Source organism: Drosophila rhopaloa, unplaced genomic scaffold, assembly GCF_018152115.1.
Source record: "Drosophila rhopaloa isolate 14029-0021.01 unplaced genomic scaffold, ASM1815211v1 contig_3, whole genome shotgun sequence".
NCBI lineage: Eukaryota > Metazoa > Arthropoda > Insecta > Diptera > Drosophilidae > Drosophila > Drosophila rhopaloa.
The window spans coordinates 19753970-19770789 of NW_025335123.1; the positions used below are offsets into that span (position 1 = coordinate 19753970).

The following is a 16820-nucleotide window of genomic DNA, read 5'->3' on the forward strand; positions in this document are numbered from 1 at the left end:
TTAAAGTATTAAATAGAATTCTATGCTAAATTACCGATCTAGTCATCCGGAGGATTTTCCTCGGACACATTTCAGCTAGGACTGCTCATAAGGTGTTATACTTTTCCAACGAAAACATAAAATTGTTAGTGCTCTCGCTTTTCATAACTATTTATACGTACAAAAAAAGGGGTGCAAAGTATTTTTTGTGCATTCTTTTACACAGAATCCCTGCTAAATTCTCAATCCATCCAAATTGATTGGGCCGTTCTGCCCTCCAATCATCAGCCATGGCCAGCTCCAATGTTTCGGACTGGGATGAGCCGCTGCCCACGTCGACGGACTCGCTGCCCGAGGAGGAGGATCCGGATGTGTGTGCCGAGGAGAACGTGAAGAAGCGGAAGGAGGAGAACCTGGCCAAGCTGCAGTCCTACGTCCGACGCATGGCCTACCAGCCGGCCATGCCGCCCAAGGTGAAGCCCTACGATGTGGCCCTGGCCAAGCCCAAGCTGCACACGCTTATCGACAACTACGAGCAGTTCAAGGACGTCTACAATCCCAAGATGCGCGCGAAGCGGATCAAGCGCATGCTGGGCAAATACAATGCCATCACTACAGAGTAAGTGCACCAGTTGCAGCCGGAATCCATTCCGTTCAACGCCTTGCTTCCCAACAGACAGCTGGAGGATATACTCAAGTGCAACAAGACCAAAGAGCGGAAGAAGGAGGACTTCCTGAAGCGCAAGCAGGAACTGTACTACAACATGCTGACCAAGCTGGAGCGTCAGTGCCGCACACAGTACCTGAACGTGCTCATCAAGAAGTTCGCCAAGTTCATCGCCCATCTGGCCACCACGATGCGTATTCCGCCGCAACTGGTGGATCCGTATGCGCGCATGCAGCGCGGTATCTTCTGCAACATCCTCTTGGCCATCGGTGTGCAGCCAACCTCGCAGTCGGCCATTTACTACACCAGCCAGGACGCCATTGAGTACGATGTGTGTCATCGCTTGGCGCACGCCCTGCTCAGTCTGATCATCAAGGCCCTGGACTCGGCCGCCACCCGTGATCCGAACGAGCTGGCCAAGCCGGCCGACATGGACTTCGAGATGGACAACCACATTAAGCGCCGGCTCATGTGTGCCGCCGAGAAGAAGCTGATGTACGAGCGCCGTCGCAAGAAGCCCCAGGCCCAGGGCATTGGAGCATTCGAGAAGTGCACCCGCTACGATTGCGACTAGGATTGGGAAGGGACGGCTCCTCCAGTATATTTGTTAACCTTTGGCTATTGTATCTCACTATAATTGCTTATACACGCAGTCACGTTTTTGTCTTTACTTTGGCGGGGGTTTGCTTTTTCAGCTTGAGACACAGCCAGTTTGCAGGCACCTCGAAGCTCTCGGTGGGATGCTGGGTGTACGCCTCACAGTAGGGCACATGCCAGGTGCCCGCCACTTCGTGAGCACTCAGCCTGTGGCGAACGGGCTCCTTGACTATAATCCGACCCGTTTGCGTTTGAGTGACCAGGGAAAACTGGTGCTGCTGCTGCCAGCGGCGGAAGATGGGCTTTAGCTCGGGTCCCAAATGGAAGGCGTGACTGCGCATCAGGTCGCGAGAGAAGAAGTCCGTGTCCTGACCACTGCGCATTGAGGCATAAAGCAGGAAGGGGTCGTCGTGGGACCTGTAATTATAAACCAGTTATTCTACCTCTCCCTTTCTTTTTGGCAAACGGATTGCTTACAAATTGTTGGTCAAGAACAGGCTGGCATTGCTCTGGACGTAGTGCATGGCTTGCTTGGACCAGTTGCGCATGTGTTCACGTCCCAGAACCAGGACACGCTTATCCTGATCTCGGAAGTGCCGCACCACGGTGGCCACCAGCTTGGCCAGCTGCTGGGGCGACTTCTTGGTACCGGTGGAGTAGGCCACATTGAGGCCATCGATCACGCAGTCATAGGGAGCCGTCTTCTCCACGTACTTCTTAAACCTGGCCACCTCCTCGGGCGTGGAGCGCTGGAAAACGTCGCGTCGTATGAGCACGCGCTCCAGGAAACACTCGCTGAGCTGGCGGAACTGCTCATCGGTGATGGCCACAGGCTGAAGGTGCTTCTGGCAGGCCTGACATTTGCCCAGAGGACCCAAGCTCGTGGAACTGACCTCCAGGAGTTGGGGCACTTGCTGGGCAAGCTCCTGCAATCGCTCCGCCACTCGCTGACTGACTAGAATCTCATGGCGCTCGAGGAACTGCATTAGACGCTTAAGCTGGGCAGGTAATTTGTCCGATTCGCTGGCCAAGCGATTGAGCAGCGCCAGGTAGACCTCGCATTTGGGTGGTTTCCGGGCTGCGGCCATCTCCTCCAGCAGACGCCAGGCCAGTTCTTGCTCTGGCGATTCCACATTAAAGGACTTCTCCGCCAGTGCGGAGTAAGCGGCAACAGTGGGTGCGCTGGTGACCTTCATCATCTCGAGCAGCGGCAGGGCGCTCTGCCAATCGTCGTTGGTGGCCACCAGACCGTGGATGACATGCTCACAGCTATTGGCGTCCAAGGTTTCGTGCTCCGCCTGGAGTGTACGGCAGATCTCCAGGATCTCGGCCTGCTCCGTCGAGTTAAGCGGTCGTTCGTGGTAGGCGGCATTGTAGACCCTCAGCAGGCGACCCAGAGTAGCCGCATTGGGCGCGGAGCCTTGGCTCCGGAGGAACTCCACATAGTTCTTGGCCAGCGACAGTTGATGAGGCCCACTGCAGACGCCCAGAATCACGGCGTCCACGTTGTGTCCGTTGATGTGCTTGTAGCTGTCCACCAGCGACTGACGCACCTCCGTCCACTCCGCGCCACTGAGATCCTGGTGACGCTCGAAGAGATCACTGCGCAGCTGCTCCAGCCGATCCGGAGGCAGCCCGCCGGGCTGTGGGCGTCGTTTGTGCTGGCTAGCCATGCAACGTTGGTGGGAGTGGCAGCCGCCCGGCAGAACCTTTCGCAGCAATCGCAAATTATACATAATCGGGAGTTTTGGTTTGGGTAATCAGATTCTAATAAGATTTTTGCCGGTTGGGAGTGTGACCAGTCACATTCATCAGTTAGCGAGGGACTTCATTTATGGTTTATTGCCAATTTTTTAAAATCTTGCAGATTGATTATTTTTATATTTTTTAATATTATATTATATATTCTTAAATGCTTTGTATTTTATTTTAAATATTCGTTATTTAAATAAAACATTTCAATTCTAAACTTGTAGTCGGTAATCACTCCCTGGAATTATCGAATACAATCAATCGCACAATGAACTGAATATTTTGGTATATTTTATTAAAACTACTTGCTGGTCACTCTAAAACATCAAAACTTGCAACTCACTCAAAATATTTTTCAGAATTTAATTTAATTTAAGCGTTTCTTAGCTAAAAGTTAAACGTTAATCCTTGAGCAAGATGACTGTGACTGCCACACCGTTGCCCGACAATATGCGGGTGAAAGCCTTCTCCGACTACCGGAAAAAGCTGCTGGAGCACAAGGAGATCGAGGGGCGTCTCAAAGAAAGTACGGTCTTCCGGTAATCTCCCCCAGGACATCCTTATTAAATGGTTGTTTTCAGAGCGCGAGGAGATCAAGGAGCTGACCAAGCTGTACGACAAGTCGGAGAACGATCTGAAGGCTCTGCAGAGCGTGGGACAAATCGTGGGCGAGGTGCTGAAGCAGCTGACCGAGGATAAATGTGAGACACTGGCTTCCTGGAGAGGAATACCTGTAATCTTATTACTCCCCTGTATTCTAGTCATTGTGAAGGCAACCAATGGTCCCCGGTATGTAGTCGGATGCCGCCGGCAGCTGGACAAGGCGAAGCTGAAGTCCGGAACCCGTGTGGCCCTCGACATGACCACGCTTACCATCATGAGGTACTTGCCACGCGAAGTGGATCCCCTGGTATACAACATGTCGCACGAGGATCCCGGCGATGTGACCTACTCGGCCATTGGAGGCCTCACTGAGCAAATCCGCGAACTGCGCGAGGTCATTGAGCTGCCGCTCCTTAATCCGGAGCTCTTTTTGCGCGTCGGCATCACGCCGCCCAAGGGTTGCCTGTTGTACGGACCCCCTGGCACAGGAAAGACCCTCTTGGCCCGTGCAGTGGCCTCCCAGCTGGACGCCAACTTCCTCAAGGTCGTGTCCTCGGCAATTGTGGACAAGTATATCGGTGAGAGTGCGCGCCTCATTCGCGAGATGTTCAACTATGCCCGCGACCACCAGCCCTGTATCATCTTCATGGACGAGATCGACGCCATTGGCGGTCGACGCTTCTCCGAGGGTACCTCTGCTGATCGCGAGATCCAGCGCACGCTGATGGAACTGCTTAACCAGATGGACGGATTTGATTCGCTCGGCCAGGTCAAGATGATCATGGCCACCAATCGCCCGGACACCCTGGATCCCGCCCTGCTGCGTCCGGGTCGCTTGGACAGGAAGATCGAGATTCCACTGCCCAACGAGCAGGCCAGGTAAGCTATTTTGTTTGGGTCTTATCTTTTATATCTTTTTGGTTGGTAAATCACTAAAATATAAAGCATTTTTGAAGGGATTTCTTTGATAAGATATTTTCTTGAAACCAAGTTAATGATAATGGCTATTTCGGTACAATTTCAATCTTATTAGCTAGTCATAATGATACAAATTATATATTATACTTTAGAAATTCAAAACATCGATATGTTGAAGAAAATAATTTGCGCTTTATTAGAATTCGGTAAACTTCTCAATATTCTTATTTTCAGCTGCTTAGGAAATTCTTATGCATAATTACTAACACAGCCATTTATAACATTTTAGGTTGGAGATCCTCAAGATCCACGCTCTGATAATTGCCAAGCACGGCGAGATCGACTACGAGGCCATTGTGAAGCTGTCGGACAACTTCAACGGCGCGGATCTGCGTAATGTGTGCACAGAGGCGGGTCTCTTTGCCATCCGGTGAGTGTTGATGTCTTCTCTTGTCTTCCGTTATGGTCTCTAATAAAAATTGAATCCAATCCAGTGCCGAGCGGGAGTATGTCATCCAGGAGGACTTTATGAAGGCGGTGCGCAAGGTGTCCGACAACAAGAAGCTGGAAAGCAAGCTGGACTACAAGCCCGTCTAGGAACCACAATCCCACCCCATAGAGTTAACCATTTTTCATCTACACACATATACAGATATATATATTATGTCCAACCAACAGGCCTGTCACACATAGTCCGTTGCTTCTTCTCCATATGCTAATTAAATGCTATGTAAAGATTAAGGTTTATGTAATTTTCTTTAGGGGATTTCATCTCCGGATTAGCCGCACTTTTGCTGCTGCTGCTCCTCGATGCGCCGCTTCTTGCGTTCCAGATAATCACTGACGTTGTCAAAGCGCTTCTTGAACCAAACAGAGAGGTCCTCGGGAACGAAGGGTGGAGCGTCCTCTTCGGAGGCGCCCAGTCCATCCAGCACCATCTTTACCCAGCCCTCGGGCACTCCGCTAGTCGTCCGCTGACCGGTGGCTATGTCGTAGACCCTCAGGCTCAATCGCTCGTTCTCGGCGCCGGTGATGTAAATCCTATCGGCGGTTAAAGTAAAGTTGCTTATGCTCCACGAGCCAGCCTCGGCTCGCACCAGTTGCGTGGCCGTAACGCTCCAGGATTCGTCTGGGCTACGCTCTAAGCGATACAGTCCCAGGGCATCCACATTACCATAGAAGAGCACGGCCGCTTGGAAGACCTTCTCCGGCTCCAGTTGTCGCACCAAAAGCCGAACCGCTGGAGCTGGGAGCTCGTGCAGCAGCAGCTCCTTGCCCTGGATGTAGTTCCAAACGCGCAGCGTCTTATCCCCCGAGGCGGAGGCAATGTGCTGATCTGTGAGGAGAGCCAATCCTGACACAAACTCCCGGTGGCCCAAACAATAGCTGTGAATGTCGAAGGTGGCGGGATAGTTAGTGACGCGAATCTTGTCATCCCGATCGCAGGTAATGATGTGCTGCTGGTCCTCCGACCACAGGATGTCGTACACCACGCTCAGATGGCCGAGCAGCAGGCGTGGAGTGGCCTCCAGCTCGACGCAGTCGTACTGATAGCAATCGCCCGTTTTATCCGTGACCAGAACGGAGCTGCTGTCGCTGCAGAATCGAAGGGCACTGGCCGCCCGGGCGAGTGGCCGGGATGAGAGCAGGCGCGCGTTTTCCGGCCACGAGCGGTACAGCAGGAGCGCCTTCTGACCCCCACTGGTGGTCACGGCCAGCAGCTGTCCATCTGGAGAGTAGGCGACATTCTGCACCGAGATGGGTGCCTCCACTTTGGTGGCTGCTGACCCGGAGGCTGTTGCTTCTGGCTGCTTGGCGCCACCAGCAGCAAGCTGTTGCTCCTTGCCCGCTGGACAGGATCCGGATCCCTGCTCGATGGTGGAGGATGGGGCTTGGGTTTTTAGGCCAAGGTCGGGCGGAAGCTCGATCTCCTTGAATATCTGCATGTCTTCGGGGTTCACGAACAGCACCCTCCGGCCATGGCCGACCACCAGTTCGGGTTCCGTGAAGAAAATCGTTGCCATCAAAAAACTCCGTGCACGTCCGCTAGTGTTGGAAAACGAATGAGAGTGTGAGTGGCCAGGCGGAGGCGCCAAAATAATGCTTTCGGTTTGGGGAAAAAACCAAATAAATACCAACAAATTATATACCATTTATAGGGTATCAAATGTAGCCTTATTTTGACCTTCATGAAATTGCATGAGTTTATACCTCTTCTTCAAAATTGATGACATATTGAAATATTATAGATATGTGCTTATTAATTGCTTTTGGGTTTTATATAGAAGAAGGAACTTCCGGAAAGATTTGGCAGCATAATTTTCTCAGATAAACTTCGCTAATAAAAAAAAAAATTTGTTGAGCTCTCTGGTTTTGGGAAAACCATAATAGAGGTCCACTTTTAATCAATGTTAACGTATCAACCAGATTTCCCGCCATGACAGTGTGCCCAGCTGTCGCGGGGTAATAAATACCAGTTTAGATCAACTTCATTTGTAAAGCGTTTTGGTATGCCAGCCTGCAAAAGCTGCGAGCCCACTAATTTAATCGTTTTTTTTTAGTCCCAAAAACTTAAGGTAACCAACTCAAAATTAAGCTATATAGACACTATATATATACAAAACTGGACCGATTGACAGGTGTAGAGCCCCCCGCTGAACCGACGAACCCGAAACCGGCGAGGCGCAGCTCCCAGCGAGCGAATCCCATGAGATTGAACGAGTGGGCAGAAACCGCATCCGCATCGAATAAGTCATCAATTATACAGGCCATTATTTGTATTTGGAGCCATGAAGAGTGTGCTGATGGTGGCTGAGAAGCCCTCGCTAGCGGCATCGCTGGCGGGGATTCTCTCCAACGGGCGGTGTACGGCCAAAAGAGGTGAGTTCAATGAAAATCACTAAAAACAAACTATGATAATCCCAACCCGATCCACTCCAGGCACCGGCAACGGCTGCTCCACGCACGAGTGGACGGGCAACTTCCGGAACGAGGGCAGTGTCCACTTTCGGATGACCTCCGTTTGCGGACATGTGATGTCACTGGACTTTATCAGCAAGTACAACAACTGGCATAAAGTGGATCCCGTGGAACTCTTCGGCTGTCCCACCGAGAAGAAGGAGACGAATCCCAAGCAGCACATGCGCACCTTTTTGGCGAACGAGGCACGCGGTTGCGACTATCTGGTTCTGTGGCTGGATTGCGACAAGGAGGGCGAGAACATATGCTTCGAAGTGATGGACGCCGTGCAGCATGTCATCCACAATGTGTACAGCAAGCAGGTGACGTACCGTGCCCACTTCTCGGCCATCACGGACAAGGATATCAAAGGAGCGATGGAGACGCTGGGGCATCCCAACGAGAACGAGGCCAAGTCGGTGGACGCACGCCAGGAGTTGGATCTGCGCATTGGCTGCGCCTTCACGCGCTTTCAAACGAAGTTTTTCCAGGATCGCTACGGTGACCTGGACTCTTCGCTCATCTCCTACGGTCCCTGCCAGACGCCCACGCTCGGTTTCTGCGTAAAGCGGCATGACGACATCCAGACCTTTAAGCCGGAGAGCTTCTGGTACCTGCAGCTGCTCGCCGGCCAGCCGGAATTCACGCTCGAGTGGGCGCGCGGCCGGGTCTTCAAGAAGGACATCGCCATCATGCTGCTGAATCGCACCAAGGAGCACAAGGAGGCCACGTAAGAATGTCGCCCAGCAAGGGTACTGTCAATCGCTAGCAATTCCATTTGTTCGGCCAAGTTTGTCACTTTATCAGGAGAATAGTTGAGCTTTTCGCCATTTTATACCCATACTAAAAATACATCCATTATATGCCTGATTAGCATCTTCAAACCAGTCGATTGTCCGTTGGTTTCTACACACCTTTTTTTGTATGTTTAAAAATTACTAACATTTAAGTTTCCTTGGTTTTAGTGCACACAGATAAAGTTTAAAGATAACGCGTGTCGGAGAACTATATCCTAGAGATGTTAAAGGAACAATAAGGGTATTTTGTAGTGCTATTCTTGACCGAACAATCCTAATTGCAAGGGTATTTAAACATAGGCTTAGATAAGTTAAAAGTATCAACTATAACTACTCATTTCTTCCACCTAGTATTACCTATCAATGATCCCTTTCTTCCTCCATTTAGCGTGGAGAGCGTGGGCAGCAAGGAGGCTTTCAAGAGCAAACCACAAGCGCTTAACACCGTCGAGCTGATGCGGATCTGCAGCTCCGGCCTAGGCATCGGGCCGTTCCAGGCGATGCAGATTGCGGAGCGGCTGTACACACAGGGCTACATCAGCTATCCGCGAACGGAGACCAATCAGTATCCGACTAATTTCGATCTGCCGGCCGTGCTGCATGTGCTGAAACCATCGGGAGATTTCGGCGAAGAGGCGCGCACTACCCTGGGCGATCTTCAGACGCCAAGGAAGGGCAAGGATGCTGGCGACCATCCACCGATTACGCCCATGAAGCTGGGCAATCGCGGTGAATTTGATCGCGACACATGGCGCGTATACGAGTTCATCTGCCGGCACTTTATAGGCACCGTGTCAAGGGATCTGAAGTATCGCGTGACGACGGCCAAGCTGCGCGTGGGCCTGGAAACATTTAGCTGTACGGCCAATGTGCTGCTGGATGCCGGTTTCACCAAGGTGATGACCTGGCAGGCCTTTGGGCGGGATGAGCCGATGCCGCCCTTTGTCCAGGGCACCCAGGTGGCCATCAATGATGTGCGACTGGCCGAAAGTCAGACGGGGCCGCCCGACTACCTCACCGAATCGGAGTTGATCACGCTGATGGAGCAGCATGGCATTGGCACGGATGCTTCCATACCGGTGCACATCAACAACATTTGCCAGCGCAACTATGTGCACATTGAGAACGGACGCAAGCTGATACCTACAACCCTGGGCATTGTGCTGGTCCATGGCTATCAGAAGATCGATCCGGAACTGGTGCTGCCCACCATGCGAACGGAGGTGGAGCGCATGCTAACGCTGATTGCACAGGGCTCGGCTGACTTTCAGGATGTGCTGCGCCACGCCATCCAGATCTTTAAGCTGAAGTTCATGTACTTTGTGAAGAACATCGCAAACATGGACGCACTGTTCGAGGTCTCCTTCTCACCGCTGGCCGAGTCGGGCAAGGCGCACTCGCGCTGCGGCAAATGTAGACGGTACATGAAGTACATACAGGTGGGTCTCCAATGCTTTTGCATCATTTCCTCCAGGCTAATCCTTTCTCTGATTGCAGACGAAGCCCGCGAGGTTGCACTGTTCTCATTGCGACGAGACGTATGCGCTGCCCATTGGCAATGTAAAGGTGTATCGGGAGTTTAAGTGCCCGCTGGACGACTTCGATCTGCTGGCCTTCTCCACCGGCGCCAAGGGCCGCTCGTATCCGTTCTGCCCGTACTGCTACAACCATCCGCCGTTTAGCGACATGCCCCATTTGGGGGGCTGCAACACCTGCACGCACGCCACCTGCCCGCACTCGCTGAACACGCTGGGCATTTCCGGCTGCGTGGAGTGTCCCACTGGTGTCCTGGTGCTCGACTGCACGCTGGCGCCCACCTGGAAGCTGGGCTGCAACCGCTGCGACGTGATCATAAACTGTTTCAAAGGCGCAACTAAAATTACAGTGGAAGGTGCGTCTCTAGAACCAACTATGTTAAATCGTGAATAGATTTCGTGAAGGGTTCCCTTCTATAAACGGTGCAGTAGCTTTAAAAGAAGTGGCTAGCGCTAAACTTAAATATGTTGTCAGTTTGAAAGGTTTTATCCTTAAAGCTGCTCGTACACTAGGTTTAGAATAGGTTTCTTTAAAGTTTTATATTTTAAAGTAATACTGATTGTGTTTAATGATTCTGATAGGTTCTCGCTGCACCGTTTTTCACCAGCTGAAATTGCCATATTAGCATACCTCCTTAAACTAATAATAAATGTATCTAATGATTCCTTTTTCAGAGGCCAAGTGCCAGGAGTGTGGCGCCCAACAGGTGAACGTCGTTTACAAGTCCGACAAGAGCAAGTTCAAGGACGGCAGCGAGGAGAAGAGCGGCTGCATCTTCTGCTCCACGGACTTCTCCCACCTGGTAGAGAAGCATCGAGCGGTGGCCTCAAGACCCGTCCGCAGTGGCGGTGGATCCAGGGGCGGCAAAGTTGGACGTGGCGGCGGAGGAATTGGTGGACCTGGTGTCGCTGGAGGAGCAGTGGCTGCTGGCGGAGCACCTGGTCCTGGTGGCGGGTGGCGCGGCGGACGCGGCGGTCGGCAGCCCAAGGATAAAATGGCTAGGCTGGCGGCATATTTCGTTTGAGGACTATAAATTGCATTTACAAGAACAACACAAGAAAAAACATAAAGCCGAATAAAGAAAACGAAATTTGTATAAAGAATGAGGTATTTTTTTTCTGGGCAACGGCTTAACTTCTGAAAAGGAAAAAGTTTCTTACTAAAAATTAAATGATAATTTGACTTTTTAAATATATCAATATCTATATACTTAATTTGCAAACAATTTTTTTTAATTCTATGAATGTAGAAACTTGAATACTTTTATTTTGAAAAAATTATGTTAAACAGTTTTAGGAAAATTTAGTTACATATTTTCTTGCTATGATTACTAGTGTCTTTATAACTCTTTAATATAATATTTTTAGCTTTTTTTATACTGAAAATAAATAATAGATAATAAAAAAACATTTTTTTTCTGAACCCCTAACTTTATTCATTGGAAATTTGACCCCATGCTCATATATACATATGTACATACATATACACATATGTATTTTCATAAATAAAGGTCTTTTTGTATTAGATCCAAGGGTTGGTTATTTGAAATGCCCCATGAGTCATTTTCATGACTTTGTATACTTTTACTTTCCATATTTCCATAGTATTCAAGACGATTGTTTTATTATTAAGACTGGTTTAGCCAGTTGCTTATGTAAGATGTATAATAGTTTCTTTTAAGCAATTATTTTATATTTAAAAAATGACATTAGTAATTTAGAAAATTATAGATTTGTAATTAATTACATATTTCTGGAAAAATAATATTTAAATAAAAAAATAATTAAAGTTTGTATGGTATCAATACTATTTTAGAAAAATAATAATGTTTAATAATTTGTATTTTATTAACAAGCAAATTTAATTTTGAAAATATTCTGTGTTTGAGTTTAAATATTAAATTCTTTAAAGGGCTACAACTGTTTAGACGAATTATAGATGCTCATATTTAATTAAGCAATAGGTTAAAAATGAAAACCAAATTGTGCCTTTTAGAATCAGGGGTTAATTTGCTGACATCAGTATACATCAGATTTCATCAGCCTTATATATTCCAGGAACTTTCCAGATGCAGTTAGTCACAAGTATGATATGTACGCAAAACAGTATGCAGGTGCACATATGTACGGATGAGGAAAATTGGATGTCTTGCTCAATAATTGCGCTTGTGTGGGGTCTAAAGGCTATTGACCAAAGCGAAGACAAATCTTCCCAGTGGCGTCAAAACAAATAAAGGTCGTTTAACTCGCCAAACAAAGAACGTCACAAGATGTCCAAGCATATATATGTATGTACATCATTTTGTACATCCCTCCCCAGATAGAACACACATACAAACACCGAACAGCTGCGACCAGTGCTGGAAAATATGTTTGAGACTTATCGATAACTCGAACAACTCCACCATTAGAGCGAGCGAGATAGCTGCACTGCACCAATGCACTACGCATTTAGTTTTCAATGTCTAATTTTGCGTACTGCAGCTATCCAATTAAGTGGCCTTCATCTGTTACATGCTTTTGGCCATGTAAATTCTTGTTCTCGATTAATTAGACAAAGGATTTAGCCACATTAAGTGCTATATAAAGCAAATCAAACCAAACTACTGCCCGAGAGTGAGCGAGATAGCAGGCGTCGGCGTTCCAGTCAGGCCGCCTATAAATACGAGTCGCCACTGGGAAAACTGTTCATTAGCTGTGAAAAAATAGTAGAGAGCGGACGTGGAAAGAGAAGAAAGAAAAAATAAAGCAAGTTTTTGAACATAGAAAATTATTATAATTCAAAAAGTGCAAAACCGAGAAAATATTCAAGAAAGAAATTACGTTTTTATTGTGCGGTTCAAGAAAATAAGGTGAGTTGAGTGAAAATTGATCAGGATTTTCTATTCTTTTTTTTTTTTTTGCATCCAAAATGGCGACGCAACATGAAAAGTGCAGCAAATAAAAAATGGTGTTAGATATATATATATATATATGTGTATACGCAGTTCCAGGGGGCAATGTTTTTCATCCATTTTAGAGATTGATTAGTCACTGAAACTAAATTTGCAAATTTATTGCGAAATTATTTTAGTTGGGATAAACCAATAAAATTTGTGTGTATGCCATAAAAAAAATATCGAAAAAAACATCTAGGTCATGGGAACTGGGTCACTACGCAGAAAATGAATTGCGCACTTTCCTTCAACTTTCCATATCTAAAACTATTTTTTTTTTGTTTTTAATTCAGCCAACATGCAAATTTTTGTGAAGACTTTGACCGGCAAGACCATCACTTTGGAGGTTGAGCCTTCCGATACCATTGAGAACGTGAAGGCCAAGATCCAGGACAAGGAGGGAATTCCCCCAGACCAGCAGCGATTGATCTTCGCCGGAAAACAGCTGGAAGATGGACGCACCTTGTCCGACTACAACATCCAGAAGGAGTCTACCCTCCACTTGGTGCTCCGCCTGCGTGGTGGCATGCAGATCTTTGTCAAGACCCTCACTGGCAAGACCATCACTTTGGAGGTCGAGCCCTCCGATACCATTGAGAACGTGAAGGCTAAAATCCAGGACAAGGAAGGCATTCCCCCAGACCAGCAGCGTTTGATCTTTGCTGGCAAGCAGTTGGAGGACGGACGCACCTTGTCCGACTACAACATCCAGAAGGAGTCTACCCTCCACTTGGTGCTCCGTCTGCGTGGTGGCATGCAGATCTTTGTCAAGACCCTCACTGGCAAGACCATCACTTTGGAGGTCGAGCCCTCCGATACCATTGAGAACGTGAAGGCTAAAATCCAGGACAAGGAAGGCATTCCCCCAGACCAGCAGCGTTTGATCTTTGCTGGCAAGCAGTTGGAGGACGGACGCACCTTGTCCGACTACAACATCCAGAAGGAGTCTACCCTCCACTTGGTGCTCCGTCTGCGTGGTGGCATGCAGATCTTTGTCAAGACTCTCACTGGCAAGACCATCACCCTTGAGGTCGAGCCCTCCGATACCATCGAGAACGTGAAGGCTAAAATCCAGGACAAGGAAGGCATTCCCCCAGACCAGCAGCGTTTGATCTTTGCTGGCAAGCAGTTGGAGGACGGACGCACCTTGTCCGACTACAACATCCAGAAGGAGTCTACCCTCCACTTGGTGCTCCGTCTGCGTGGTGGCATGCAGATCTTTGTCAAGACTCTCACTGGCAAGACCATCACCCTTGAGGTCGAGCCCTCCGATACCATCGAGAACGTGAAGGCTAAAATCCAGGACAAGGAAGGCATTCCCCCAGACCAGCAGCGTTTGATCTTTGCTGGCAAGCAGTTGGAGGACGGACGCACCTTGTCCGACTACAACATCCAGAAGGAGTCTACCCTCCACTTGGTGCTCCGTCTGCGTGGTGGCATGCAGATCTTTGTCAAGACCCTCACTGGCAAGACCATCACTTTGGAGGTCGAGCCCTCCGATACCATTGAGAACGTGAAGGCTAAAATCCAGGACAAGGAAGGCATTCCCCCAGACCAGCAGCGTTTGATCTTTGCTGGCAAGCAGTTGGAGGACGGACGCACCTTGTCCGACTACAACATCCAGAAGGAGTCTACCCTCCACTTGGTGCTCCGTCTGCGTGGTGGCATGCAGATCTTTGTCAAGACTCTCACTGGCAAGACCATCACCCTTGAGGTCGAGCCCTCCGATACCATCGAGAACGTGAAGGCTAAAATCCAGGACAAGGAAGGCATTCCCCCAGACCAGCAGCGTTTGATCTTTGCTGGCAAGCAGTTGGAGGACGGACGCACCTTGTCCGACTACAACATCCAGAAGGAGTCTACCCTCCACTTGGTGCTCCGTCTGCGTGGTGGCATGCAGATCTTTGTCAAGACTCTCACTGGCAAGACCATCACCCTTGAGGTCGAGCCCTCCGATACCATCGAGAACGTGAAGGCTAAAATCCAGGACAAGGAAGGCATTCCCCCAGACCAGCAGCGTTTGATCTTTGCTGGCAAGCAGTTGGAGGACGGACGCACCTTGTCCGACTACAACATCCAGAAGGAGTCTACCCTCCACTTGGTGCTCCGCCTGCGTGGTGGCATGCAGATCTTTGTCAAGACTCTCACTGGCAAGACCATCACCCTTGAGGTCGAGCCCTCCGATACCATTGAGAACGTGAAGGCTAAAATCCAGGACAAGGAAGGCATTCCCCCAGACCAGCAGCGTTTGATCTTTGCTGGCAAGCAGTTGGAGGACGGACGCACCTTGTCCGACTACAACATCCAGAAGGAGTCTACCCTCCACTTGGTGCTCCGCCTGCGTGGTGGCATGCAGATCTTTGTCAAGACTCTCACTGGCAAGACCATCACCCTTGAGGTCGAGCCCTCCGATACCATTGAGAACGTGAAGGCTAAAATCCAGGACAAGGAAGGCATTCCCCCAGACCAGCAGCGTTTGATCTTTGCTGGCAAGCAGTTGGAGGACGGACGCACCTTGTCCGACTACAACATCCAGAAGGAGTCCACTTTGCATTTGGTCCTGCGTCTGCGTGGTGGGGCTCTCTAGATTTTCTCAGCATTATTGTAATCTCATAAATTTGGTCTTGCCAAGGCATAACACAAGTATTCATTCTAAATTTTCGTTAATTGGCTTAAATAAAAAGCAACAATTATAATCACAATAAATATTGGTATTTAAAAAATACATTTTTATTTTGTGTGTTTAAGAATTATTATACCCTTGCAGAGGGTATTATAATTTTGGTCAAAAGTGTGCAACGCAGTGAAGGAGACATCTCCGACCCTATAAAGTATATATATTCTTGATCAGGATCACCTCCTGAGTTGATATAGCCATGTCCGTCTGTCCGTCTGTCCGTCTGTCTGTCCGTCTGTCTGTTTCTACGCGAACTAGTCTCTCAGTTTTAAAGATATCGAATTGAAACTTTGCACACACCCTTCTTTCCTTTGCACGCAGTATATAAGTCGGAACGGCCGGGATCGGCCGACTATATCCTATAGCTGCCATATAACTGAACGATCGGAAATGCCATAACTTTGGTGTTTTTAAAGTTAGGAAGTTGGGATTTTCTATGGGTTTTACATTTGGCCAATCAATTTTACGTACCAAATTTTATAAGGATCAGCCGACTATATCCTATAGCTGCCATATAACTGAACGATCGGAAATGCCACAACTTTGGTGTTTGTAAAGTTAGAAAGTTGGGATTTTCTATGGATTTTACATTTGGCCAATCAATTTGACGTACCAAATTTTATAAGGATCGGCCGACTATATCCTATAGCTGCCATATAACTGATTGATCGGAAATGCCATAACTTTGGTGTTTGTAAAGTTAGGAAGTTGGGATTTTCTATGGGTTTTATTTTGGGCCAATCAATCCGACCTACCAAATTTCATAGGGATCGGCCGACTATATCCTATAGCTGCCTTATAACTGAACGATTGGAAATGCCATAACTTTGGTGTTTTTGAAGTTAGGAAGTTGGGATTTTTTATGAGTATTAAGAATGCATCATATGAATAATTTTGGAGAATATAATTTACAGAGTATTCTGCAAGGGTATATCAACTTCGGCTCCGCCCGAAGTTAGCTTTCCTTTCTTGTTTTTTGTAGTTTTCTTGGGATGCCAACTACTGGTAGCAAGTATAGTTCGCTATGTTCTACTAATTTTAAGAATATGCTACATAATTTGTATATATGTAGCACTAAAATGGGCTGTTTGTTTGTTAATAAATAAATATTTTGTTATTTTGGGTTAAAGTAAAACTAAATTCTTTGAGTATTTCCATAATTTATAGTATCTCGGAAACGACAAATATGTTGAAAGCATACTGCTCCCATATTCAAGTTTTTACAGCTACATAAATAAGCATATAATTTAATTCTTTTCTAATAGGTTTTGTTTCTCAAGTTTGTCCTATTAATATGAGCAGTAGGTATTCTTAAATTGAATTTATAAATTTAGTACATACTCATTTATTTTTAAAGCCTAGTACTCAGATCGACGAAAACTACATTAACTAGAAAACGGA

General features: G+C 47.8%; 6 protein-coding genes across 6 annotated transcripts; 4 read left to right on the forward strand and 2 right to left on the reverse strand.

The window, feature by feature from the left end:
• Nucleotides 1–107: 107 nt before the first annotated feature.
• LOC108050048 lies at nucleotides 108–1298 on the forward strand. The gene is made up of 3 exons (XM_017131535.2): nucleotides 108–178; nucleotides 268–598; nucleotides 656–1298. The coding sequence occupies exons 2-3, from the start codon at nucleotides 270–272 to the stop codon at nucleotides 1218–1220; spliced, it is 894 nt and encodes a 297-aa protein (XP_016987024.1). The 5' UTR covers nucleotides 108–178; nucleotides 268–269; the 3' UTR covers nucleotides 1221–1298.
• On the reverse strand, nucleotides 1218–3034 carry LOC108050047 (mitochondrial ribonuclease P catalytic subunit). Its single transcript, XM_017131534.1, has 2 exons — nucleotides 1721–3034; nucleotides 1218–1660 (listed from the first exon to the last, which is right to left on the reverse strand). Exons 1-2 carry the CDS (start codon nucleotides 2977–2979, stop codon nucleotides 1300–1302), a joined length of 1620 nt encoding a protein of 539 aa, XP_016987023.1. The 5' UTR covers nucleotides 2980–3034; the 3' UTR covers nucleotides 1218–1299.
• Nucleotides 3035–3304: 270 nt separating this feature from the next.
• LOC108050051 (26S proteasome regulatory subunit 10B) lies at nucleotides 3305–5257 on the forward strand. The gene is made up of 5 exons (XM_017131538.1): nucleotides 3305–3521; nucleotides 3577–3696; nucleotides 3757–4477; nucleotides 4806–4946; nucleotides 5011–5257. Exons 1-5 carry the CDS (start codon nucleotides 3413–3415, stop codon nucleotides 5111–5113), a joined length of 1194 nt encoding a protein of 397 aa, XP_016987027.1. The 5' UTR covers nucleotides 3305–3412; the 3' UTR covers nucleotides 5114–5257.
• Nucleotides 5154–6571, reverse strand: LOC108050050 (tRNA (guanine-N(7)-)-methyltransferase non-catalytic subunit wuho). The gene has a single exon (XM_017131537.1). The coding sequence runs from the start codon at nucleotides 6538–6540 to the stop codon at nucleotides 5296–5298; it is 1245 nt and encodes a 414-aa protein (XP_016987026.1). The 5' UTR covers nucleotides 6541–6571; the 3' UTR covers nucleotides 5154–5295.
• Nucleotides 6572–7019: 448 nt separating this feature from the next.
• Nucleotides 7020–10910, forward strand: LOC108050054 (DNA topoisomerase 3-beta). Its single transcript, XM_017131540.1, has 6 exons — nucleotides 7020–7092; nucleotides 7156–7396; nucleotides 7457–8204; nucleotides 8660–9710; nucleotides 9769–10162; nucleotides 10482–10910. The coding sequence occupies exons 2-6, from the start codon at nucleotides 7306–7308 to the stop codon at nucleotides 10829–10831; spliced, it is 2634 nt and encodes an 877-aa protein (XP_016987029.1). The 5' UTR covers nucleotides 7020–7092; nucleotides 7156–7305; the 3' UTR covers nucleotides 10832–10910.
• Nucleotides 10911–12493: 1583 nt separating this feature from the next.
• LOC108050013 (polyubiquitin-C) lies at nucleotides 12494–15467 on the forward strand. The gene is made up of 2 exons (XM_017131493.2): nucleotides 12494–12658; nucleotides 13036–15467. Exon 2 carries the CDS (start codon nucleotides 13041–13043, stop codon nucleotides 15327–15329), a length of 2289 nt encoding a protein of 762 aa, XP_016986982.2. The 5' UTR covers nucleotides 12494–12658; nucleotides 13036–13040; the 3' UTR covers nucleotides 15330–15467.
• Nucleotides 15468–16820: the final 1353 nt, after the last annotated feature.

Coding starts and splice junctions, on each gene's coding strand:
- LOC108050050 (XM_017131537.1), bottom strand. CDS start 6,540: ATGGCAACGATTTTCTTCACGGAACCCGAACTGGTGGTCGGCCATGGC.
- LOC108050047 (XM_017131534.1), bottom strand. CDS start 2,979: ATGTATAATTTGCGATTGCTGCGAAAGGTTCTGCCGGGCGGCTGCCAC. Junction 1,661..1,720: donor CTGTTCTTGACCAACAATTT/GTAAGCAATCCG, acceptor TTATAATTACAG/GTCCCACGACGACCCCTTCC.
- LOC108050048 (XM_017131535.2), top strand. CDS start 270: ATGGCCAGCTCCAATGTTTCGGACTGGGATGAGCCGCTGCCCACGTCG. Junction 599..655: donor TACAATGCCATCACTACAGA/GTAAGTGCACCA, acceptor GCTTCCCAACAG/ACAGCTGGAGGATATACTCA.
- LOC108050013 (XM_017131493.2), top strand. CDS start 13,041: ATGCAAATTTTTGTGAAGACTTTGACCGGCAAGACCATCACTTTGGAG.
- LOC108050051 (XM_017131538.1), top strand. CDS start 3,413: ATGACTGTGACTGCCACACCGTTGCCCGACAATATGCGGGTGAAAGCC. Junction 3,522..3,576: donor CGAGGGGCGTCTCAAAGAAA/GTACGGTCTTCC, acceptor GGTTGTTTTCAG/AGCGCGAGGAGATCAAGGAG. Junction 3,697..3,756: donor GCAGCTGACCGAGGATAAAT/GTGAGACACTGG, acceptor CCTGTATTCTAG/TCATTGTGAAGGCAACCAAT.
- LOC108050054 (XM_017131540.1), top strand. CDS start 7,306: ATGAAGAGTGTGCTGATGGTGGCTGAGAAGCCCTCGCTAGCGGCATCG. Junction 7,397..7,456: donor GCGGTGTACGGCCAAAAGAG/GTGAGTTCAATG, acceptor GATCCACTCCAG/GCACCGGCAACGGCTGCTCC. Junction 9,711..9,768: donor GGTACATGAAGTACATACAG/GTGGGTCTCCAA, acceptor CTCTGATTGCAG/ACGAAGCCCGCGAGGTTGCA.